The sequence below is a fragment of the Heliangelus exortis genome, chromosome 28 (genome assembly GCF_036169615.1).
Source record: "Heliangelus exortis chromosome 28, bHelExo1.hap1, whole genome shotgun sequence".
Taxonomy (NCBI): domain Eukaryota; kingdom Metazoa; phylum Chordata; class Aves; order Apodiformes; family Trochilidae; genus Heliangelus; species Heliangelus exortis.
In genome coordinates this window covers 4,468,651-4,477,234 of record NC_092449.1, presented here as the reverse complement: position 1 = coordinate 4,477,234, position 8,584 = coordinate 4,468,651, and the positions used below count along the sequence as shown (strand labels likewise).

General features: G+C 61.0%; 3 protein-coding genes across 7 annotated transcripts in view; 1 reads left to right on the top strand and 2 right to left on the bottom strand.

Annotated features, from left to right (window-relative positions):
• Nucleotides 1-250: 250 nt before the first annotated feature.
• On the bottom strand, nt 251-2,012 carry POLR2E (RNA polymerase II, I and III subunit E). Its single transcript, XM_071727934.1, has 7 exons — nt 1,882-2,012; nt 1,555-1,729; nt 1,333-1,448; nt 1,116-1,196; nt 886-944; nt 685-763; nt 251-558 (listed from the first exon to the last, which is right to left on the bottom strand). Exons 1-7 carry the CDS (start codon nt 1,936-1,938, stop codon nt 493-495), a joined length of 633 nt encoding a protein of 210 aa, XP_071584035.1. The 5' UTR covers nt 1,939-2,012; the 3' UTR covers nt 251-492.
• Nucleotides 2,013-2,067: 55 nt separating this feature from the next.
• On the top strand, nt 2,068-4,076 carry GPX4 (glutathione peroxidase 4). Of its 2 annotated transcripts, XM_071727935.1 has the most exons (7): nt 2,068-2,204; nt 2,555-2,649; nt 2,861-3,005; nt 3,107-3,258; nt 3,380-3,404; nt 3,676-3,735; nt 3,827-4,076. In XM_071727935.1, exons 1-7 carry the CDS (start codon nt 2,091-2,093, stop codon nt 3,857-3,859), a joined length of 624 nt encoding a protein of 207 aa, XP_071584036.1. In that variant the 5' UTR covers nt 2,068-2,090; the 3' UTR covers nt 3,860-4,076. The 2 variants fall into 2 exon arrangements, with proteins under 2 accessions (XP_071584036.1, XP_071584037.1); XM_071727936.1 differs by lacking the exon at nt 3,380-3,404.
• A 1,054-nt stretch (nt 4,077-5,130) lies between these two features.
• The window catches only part of SBNO2 (strawberry notch homolog 2), a 45,831-nt gene continuing 42,377 nt past the window's right edge, over nt 5,131-8,584 (bottom strand). For all 4 annotated transcript variants that reach the window (XM_071727928.1, XM_071727930.1, XM_071727932.1 and 1 more), the window contains one exon: nt 5,131-8,189. In XM_071727928.1, coding sequence (XP_071584029.1) covers nt 7,576-8,189 — 614 coding nt within the window. In that variant the 3' untranslated portion in view covers nt 5,131-7,575. The remainder of the gene's footprint in view (nt 8,190-8,584) is intronic.

Sequence of the window (8,584 nt, the reverse complement as noted above, 5' to 3'; positions counted from 1 at the left end):
CTAGGAAGGAAACCGAACTTCAAAACCCCTCAGGACACCTTGAACAGGTGAAAATGAGGTGATTGGGCAACACCCTGAAAGCCAAAGTCTCAAAACAAGGGCCAGAGGGCAGGACAGAGGCAACCAATGAGGTCAAGTCTGAACCACAGCGTCAGAACCACCCACAAGAGCTGGATCAGGGGCAAGGAACGTGGGCACTGTCCCAGTCCAGGAGTCTCTGGGACAAGGAGAGGCTGGTACCAGTGAGAACTCTGAGCACAAACCTTTATTGAAGATAAACTCCTATAAAAATAAAACAGGAAAGCAAAGGTCCCATCCCCCCTGCTCCTCCCTGCAGTGCCCGGGTGCTGCTGGACCCCTCTGGGTCCTGAGCCTGGAGCTGCAGCAGAACCTGGGCTGGAGCCAGGGAATCGGGCCAAGCCCCAGAACTGAGGGAACGTCCTTGGCCAGGGGTGAGGATGCAGAGGGCTCAGAGCAGCCCCAGGGCTCTGCTCACTGCACCAGTCTGTAGGTGATGTACCGGCCCGCGGTCTCGCTGGGTCTGATGATCTTCACCACCTGGAGGGAGATGGGGAGGGTTCTGGGCCAGCCCAGCACACAGACCCATTCCTCAGCTGGAGAGACCCCTGTCCCTGTCCCTGCTGTGCCTGCAGGGAGCTGTGCCTGGGGCTGCCTCCCCCTTACCTGACCACGCTTGATCCCGAAGTACCGGGCCACGGGATCCCCGGCCTGGATCCGGGGCAGCTGGTTCTCCCTCAGCTTACTGGGCCAGCAGTCAAGGAGAAGCTGCCCCACAGAACCCACCCTGGTTGGCAGAGCCCCTGAGGGAACCAGCAAACCCTCACACAGAGGTGGGATTTCCAGCAGGAACAACCAAAAGGATACTATCTGGCCAGCAGCTCTGTCACCTCCTCCTTTGTCATGACAACGTGCTCTGGGACCAGCTGCACCAGACAGGGAGAGAAAAGGGGAGGTGGGAAAGGGAGAGGATCCTCAGAGCAGTGGGAGAAGCAACGGAAGCCTCCAGGGCTGAGAAGGTCCCAGGAGCAGCCAGAGCTGCAGCTCAGCACAGGAAATGGCTCCTCCTGCCCTCACTCTGCTGCCCAGCAGCTCACCTCGTGTTCTGTGATGTTGATCAGCAGTTCTTGCTGCAGGAACTGCTCCAGGATGTATTTGGGAGCCATATCCACCAGGGACTGGAAAGGGAAAGGGTGTCAGGCAGCAGCTCTGCCTGTGCTCAGATCCACTGCTCCACCACCACTGCTGCCAAAACACCCAGAGTCCACAACAACCCCCTGACTTGGAGAGGTTTTTTTTCCCATCCCTTTGCACCTGCTTGGCCGATGGGGTCATTCCTTGCTGCACCACAATCAGGGCTCGGGTGATGTTCTCCTCCTGCATCCTCTGGCAGTACATCTTGATCGTCTTTATTCCCACCTTGGGCTCCTCTGGGGAGGGAGACAAAGGTTACAAAGTCTCTCTTCTCCTTCTATTAAGCTCCAAGGAAGCAAAACCCCGCAGACAGCCCCTCCCCGTGCCCCAGGCTGTGCTCACCGGGGAAGAAGACGAACATCTGATCCGTGGGGTCATCGTTGTGAGCCACCAGCACCGTCAGGTCGGTGCGGCGGGGCCTCCCTTCGCTGGGTTTCTCACCGAACTGCGCCTTGAACTCCTCCAGCGTCTGATCCAGCTCATCCTGTGTCACCAAGTAGCCCCGATCGTGACAGAGCTGTCGGGACAACCCGCAGTTTTTAGGCCTCACCGCCAGGCCGGGCCGGGCCGCCAATCACCGCGCCTCCCTCCCCGCACTTCCAACCGCTTCCTACCCCCACCGGGACTCATTCCCCCTCGGTTCTGAGTCCCGTTCCCGCTCTCCCGCACCTGCATGATGGTTTTACGGATCTTCCACAGCCGATACGTCTCCTCCTCGTCGTCCATGTCGCCGCCCGCCACCTCAGGCCGCCGCGGGGTCTCCTGGGAGTTGTAGTCCACCCTCCCTCCTCGCTCTCTTATTGGTCCACCTCCCCATCCATCACCTTTCCGTGTCGCTGATTGGCTGCAACGCCGAAAGAGGCGGTGCCTCCCCGGGCATGCCGTCCTCTGATTGGCTGCGAGGCGGCGGGCGGGGCAGAGCCATGGGATGGGGTCGGGCGCTCTGGTGCGGGGCGGCGGCAACCGCGGTGCGGGCAGCGGGACGGAGCATGGTGAGTGCGGGACCGGGGGGTCTGCCCCGCACCGGGGGTACCGGGAGGGGCCACGGGGACGGGGGAGACCCTCGGGGGGTGGGAGTGAGGCCTGGGTGGGGGGCGAGGCCCTGGGGGGGTGGGGATGAGGCCTGGGTAGGGGGTGAGGCCCGGGGGAGGTGGGGGGCGAGGCCCGGGTGGGTGGGGGGTGAGGCCCGGGTGGGCCGCGGATGAGGCCCGGGTGGGCCGGGGCCGGACGAGCCCCCTCCCCGCGGAGCCTGCGGGGTTCCCCCCGGTGCGGTGGGGCTGGTGGAGGAAGGGGGGGGTCGGTGCTGAGGGGTTTCTTCTCGCCCCCCCTCTTCCCCCCGCAGTGTGCCCAGGCAGAGGACTGGCGCTCGGCCAAGGCCATTTACGATTTCCACGCCCGAGATATCGATGGTAACGACGTTTCCTTAGAGAAATACCGGTAAGGAGGGCAGGGACGCGGCCTGCTCGGCCTGGGGGTTGCAGGTCCAAGGCCCCTTGGGGCAGGACGGCGCTAGTTAAGCCGCAGATGGGACACAACCCATTGCATAACCACACACAAGGGCTTTGTTTACCGGCACCTTCCCGCCTCGCCCGGGGGGGTGTGGAGCCTCTCCCCGCTCCTCCCGATTCACCTTCCCCTATTTTTGCAGAGGCTACGTCTGCATCATCACGAACGTGGCCTCAAAATGAGGCAAAACCCCTGTAAACTACACTCAGCTTGTTGACATGCACGCCCGATACGCTGAGAGGGGTTTACGGATCCTGGGCTTTCCCTGCAACCAGTTTGGAAAGCAGGTATGAGGGGGGGGAGGGGTGCCCTTTGCCCGTCCCTTCCCCACCCTCCCAGCCCCGGGGCACTCACGAGGTTGTCCCCCTCCTCCTCCTGCCTTCCCCAGGAGCCCGGGGATGAAGCTCAGATTAAGGCATTTGCTGCAAACTACGGTGTGAAGTTTGACATGTACAGCAAGATCGATGTTAATGGGGACGATGCTCACCCCCTCTGGAAGTGGCTGAAAGACCAACCCAAGGGAAAGGGCACCCTGGGCAAGTGAGTGTGGGCAGGGGAGGAGGGTGGAGGCTGCCCCAGGGGCAGGGAGGGGGGGGCCTGGCTGCAGTAAGGGGAAGAATGTTTTCTGCTGCAATCACACGCTTGTTTTTTCCTCTCCTAGTGCAATAAAGTGGAACTTCACCAAGGTAAGGCACAGCTGCCTGCCCCCAGGCTGCAGCCTCACCCTTTAGGGGGTGTGGGGGGGGTCCCTGGGGTACTGTGGGGAGGAGGGATCCTCACACACAGGCTCTGCCCTGTGCCCTTGCCCTGGATGTGGGGGTGGGAGCACCCTGAGAGGCTCCAGCCCTGTTCTGGAGCCCCCTGGAGCCCTGGGCCTGGGGCTGCTCTGTCCCCCTCGAGGTGCTGCAGGTCTGGGTGGGCTGGGGCTGCTCACCTGGGGCTGCTTCACCTCTGTAGTTCCTCATCAACCGGGAGGGCCAAGTGGTGAAGAGGTACAGCCCCATGGATGATCCCTATGTGAGTGCTGCTGGGGGGAACGGGGGGGGTTGGGGCTCAGTTTTGGGGGGCAGTGATGTCCTCACAGCACCTGCTCCCTTTCTCCTCCCAGGTGATTGAGAAGGATCTTCCTGCCTACCTGTAGAGCTGCTCTCCCCCTGCCCCAGGGTCCCAGCCCCCCTGCTGCTCCTGGAGCCCCCCCCAGCTCCATGATGTTCTGCCTTCAACCCAGCTCCCTGGTGAGGCAGAGCTGATCCTCTGGCGTGCACCTGCTGGGAGAGGCTCCATGCTGCTGGGCAGCCCCTTTCCTGGGGGCAGGGAGCAGGATCCTGGAGTCCCCTTGCAATAAATGTGTTAGAAATGGGCTGGTTTTGTGTCCCCGTGTGGCAGAGAGGGGTAGGGGCTGTGGGGTGCTGGGTGAGAACTCAGAGAGAGCTCTGGGGGGGAGCCAGGACCTTACACAACTCCTGAGCCCATAATCCTCATTAGTGCTGAGAGGGGATTGCACACAAATCCCCCGGGGATTTATTGGGGAAAAAGCCAGAGGAAGGTGTGTGGGTACCTCCTGGGGCTGGAGCCTCCCTGGCCCTGACCCCACAGGGCTCTGCCCCGATGAGGCAATGGGGTTGTTTGTCACCCTACAGGAGAAGTCTGGGGGCTGAGCAGCACCCCGGGACCTGACACCTCCCCAAAACAAAACCAGATTGTGTTTGGGACACAGGGAAGTACCTCAGGGAGCTGCAGACTTGTCCAGGCAGAGGGAGTGGGGCTGCAGCACTCCCATCCTCCTCGGGAATTCTGCAGGGGATTGCTGGTGCTTCCCAAGTGCTTTCCCTCTTTTCCCCAGGGCCTGGGCTGAGTGCTGAGTTTCCCCTTGGCACCCACGGCCCCCACCCACCCCACCTCCCCTTGTCCTTGCTCTGGGGCCAAGGGTGGAGGTGGGAGGAGCTCCCCAGGTCTGATCCCAACACATCAAAGATGCTGGGAAGCTCCTGCTCCATCCTGGAGGATCCTGATTCCAGCCTTCCCGGGCATCCTGGCTGCACGAGGTGAGGGGGGAGCTGCTCCTCCATTCCCAGCACCCACGGCTGACCCTGTCCCACACCTCCCACAGGGACAGAGTGGGGCTGGCAGTGCCTGGGAAAGATGTCCCAGCTCCTGCTGGAGGAACCCTGGGGAACAGTGGATCTTTTATCTGTGTTTTCCACAGCAGAGCTGGGGGGGGGAGCAGCCTCAGCCAAGGCCAGAGCCCAACAACACCCAGGGAGCAGGGGGGGGCTGGGGACAGCAGCCCTCAGCTGCCACCCAGCTGGTGACACAGGAGAAAAGCTCAAGGGGACCCTGGACCCCAAATTCCCCCATGGGATCCTGGGTCAGGTTCACACCTCCAGAGAGAGAGACACAGAGAGCTGGAACTTGCAGAAATCTCATACGTGGCTTCCTTTCCATTTTTACTGAGCAGAATGAAAAATTACCCTTCTGAGGCAAGTAGAAAATTCAGGAATTATTAGTCAAAGGCACATATTCTAAAAAAAAAAAAAAATTTCTTTACATATGTACATCTCAATTAATTATAAATACACATAGAAAAACAAAGGCAAACAACAAGCAGATTAAAAAGTGCTAACAAAAAGGTGTAAGGGAAGAAAAAAAAGGGACTCATTTAAAAAATACATACAATCAGTAGGACAACTGCATAATAATTTAGTTAAAAGGTATTGTTATTAACCCTGACAAAAACACAGGATGGGGGCAGGGAAGGGCTTCCTCGAAGGTGCTCTCTGTCTGGCCAGAGATGGGGGAGGGAGAATTGCATATTTTAAAATCTCAGCTTTAAAGCCAGGGGTGAGGCTCCCGGTGGAGGATTCCTCCCTCCTGCTGTTCCTGAGTTTCAGCCTCTCTGAAATGGGTTTTCCCAGAGCCCTTTCCTCTCCTTGCTGAGAATTCAGCAGGCGCCCAGCGACCGGACCAGGAGGGAGTGGTGGGGCTGGGGGACACCTTAAATAAAGGGGGGCAAAGGGGGGGGCCTGGCTCCGTGCAGGACAAGGGAAAGGCTGCTGTGGGACCCCCAGAACCTGGAGATCCCCCAGGGTGGGGGCACATGGGGCTCCCCCCATCTTTGGTGTTGACTTTGAGGTAAGGAGATTTCTGTGAACGTGGCCCTGGATGGAGGGTGAGCCTGGGGGGAGGGAGAAGACCCCCCCCCAAATGAAGGGTAGGGACCAAAGCAACCCCAAAACTGATCCCACTGGTGCAGAGTGTTCATGGGGAGGGCAGATCCCATCTTGGGAGGAGCAGGAATGCTGCAGGCACCGACCCAAAGCCATTCCCCAAGCCCTGGGGAGGGGGCAAGGAGGGGTTGGGGCTCTCTCCCTGGAGGAGGGGTCTCCACCAGGCACTGCAGAGCTCCAGCCCCCCCCCCATGCTGCCCTGTCAGGGCAGGGGGACCCCAGCAGAGCCTCTCCCAGCTGCACCCCCTTGCCCAGCTCCTCCCCGGGGATGGGATGGGGCAGCCAAGGGGGGGTCTGACACCCTCCTGAACACCTCGGTGCCTGGAGGCTGAGCAAAGGGAGAGCAGAGGGGGGGCTTGTGGAGGAGCTGCTGGGGCTGGAGCCTTCCTGCCAGCAGGCAGCTTCTGCCAGATTCCTTGGATCAGGGAGAGAAAAGAAGGGAGAGTTTCCCCGGGACCTGCCGAGGGGAGATGGTGCTGGGACAGGGGGGTGGCAGAGGTGTCCTGGGAGCAGCAGCTGGAGGGGGCAGGGGGGGCTCTGGGGCAGTGCTGTGCAAAGCCACCTTTGCTCTTTGGTACTGGAGGAGTTTGCAGCAGGAGCAGTGATCCCTGTGTGTCCCAGGGAGCTCCCCCCGTGTCCCAGCTCAGCTCTGAGCAGGGTGGGCAGGGATCAGGATCTGGACACACGAGTCCATGGCCCAGCCAAGGACAAAGCCCCACGGGGCAGAACTGGTGAGGTGGCCAGGGGAGAGGACAGCAAGGTGACAGCAGGAATAAAGCAGAGCCAGGCACAGCAACCTGGAGGGGCTGAGGGATGTGGAGCCCTTCTGCTCCAGGGAATCCTCACCCCCTCCCTGGTCCTGGCCTGGCTGAGCTCTGACAAATTCATCAGCTCTGCTGTGACACTGACACCCAAGGTGTGGGTGCAGCTCCTGTCCCCTCCCGTGGAGCTCTGGCAGCCCCAGAAGTGGGGGTGTCTCCTCCTGGAGGGCAGAGCAGGCACCATCAGCCTCACTGCTCTCAGCAATGCCTGCTCAGCCCTGCACAGGGGGACACTCCAGAGGCTCCCGACCCCTCTGGGTCAGGATTCCCTCCCCTCCATCCCTACCTCCTGACCCAGACTCCAGAGCAGCCCCGAGGTCCAAGGCAGGGGCAGCCCCCAGGGAAGGTGGCAGCAGGGGCTGCAGCCACAGTTTGGTCACCCCTGGGGGGGCACCAGCTCTTGGGGAGAGCTGGGGGAGGCAGGACCAGGGTCCCACACTGACTCCAACACAGCAGAGAGCATCAGTCCAGATCAGCTGAATCTGGCAGCACTCAGTGCCTCCCCAGCACTTAAAATCATCAAATTTTCAGGGTTGGAAGGGACCTTTCAGCTCACCCAGTTCCACCTCCCACAGCTCAGGTTGCTCAGAGCCCCATCCAGCCTGGGGGGCTCATTAGATACCAATCTGTACATGCCTGACTCTATCTTATATATAAATAAACTTTGCTTTAAGGAACTGGAGGGGTCGTTTGGTATTTTTTTTTCTTCCCTTAAAAACAGAAAAGGGCCAGTCCAAACCAGTAGAAAAGCCAGGGCTCCCCAGCTCTCACCTCTGTGCCAGAGGACGTGGATGGGCAGCGTGTGGCTCTCAGAACTCAGGGAAGGGGCCACTGAACTGGATCACGCTCTGGCGCTCCTGGGGGAGCAGATTCTCCTGGGGGGCCCCATTTAACGTCCTGATCATCTCCTCCAGGATCTCTCGGAAGTTGATATTCCCATCCTGTTGGACAAAATCTTCCTGCTGCTGTGGGAGTGCCTGCAGGGGTCCCGGGGGAGGCCCAGGCAGAGGGTCCTGCAGCGAGGAGCTCAGGGCCACGTTCCCCTGCAGGACAGGGGCTGAGCTCTTGAAGGCTGGGGGGTGGCTGAAGCTGCAGGGCACCCTGTGCTGCTGGTGTGGCTGGAGAGGGGGCTCTGGGGGGAAGCAGAGCACGCCAGGCTCGGGGTTCATCACCACGTCGGGGATGCTGCTGCTGCTGGGAGGGCTGTAGGTCAAGTCCAGGATCTCGTCCTGACGCAGGGAGGAGACCCCAGGCCCGGTCTGTGTGAGGTCCAGGGGTTGAGGCAGGAGGGGAAGTGGCAGTGGGAAGTGTGGGCTCTGCTCCTGGGTCTGGAGGAGGCGGCTGTGCTTCCTCTTCACGTTCTCATCCATCTGCTTCAGCTCCTCCAGCACCTTACGGACACAGCTCTCGGGGATCTTGATCCCTGGGGGGAGGAACCTGCATCAGTCCCCAGAGCAGCTGGAGAAGGGATGGGGCACTGTGGGGACAGGGATGGCAGCAGGACTGGAGCCCGTGGGTCAAGCCCAGGGAGAGGGGCTGCAGCTGGAGCAGAAGCAGCTCTGAGGGTGGCCCAGAGCAGGCAGCAGCAGCACAGCTTCCTCTGGGCATGGAGGGGACAGCTCAGGCCTGGCTCCCCCCCTGCCTGGTGCCCGAGCACACCCCAGGGCAGCCCCAACACCCATGGGGCCACCCAGCAGTGGGTGCTGCACACCCCAGGGCAGCCCCAACACCCATGGGGCCACCAAGCAGTGGGTGCTGCCAGGACAGAACAAATCCCTGGGGAGGAACCTCGGCACTGGGCTGCCAGACCCCTTCCTT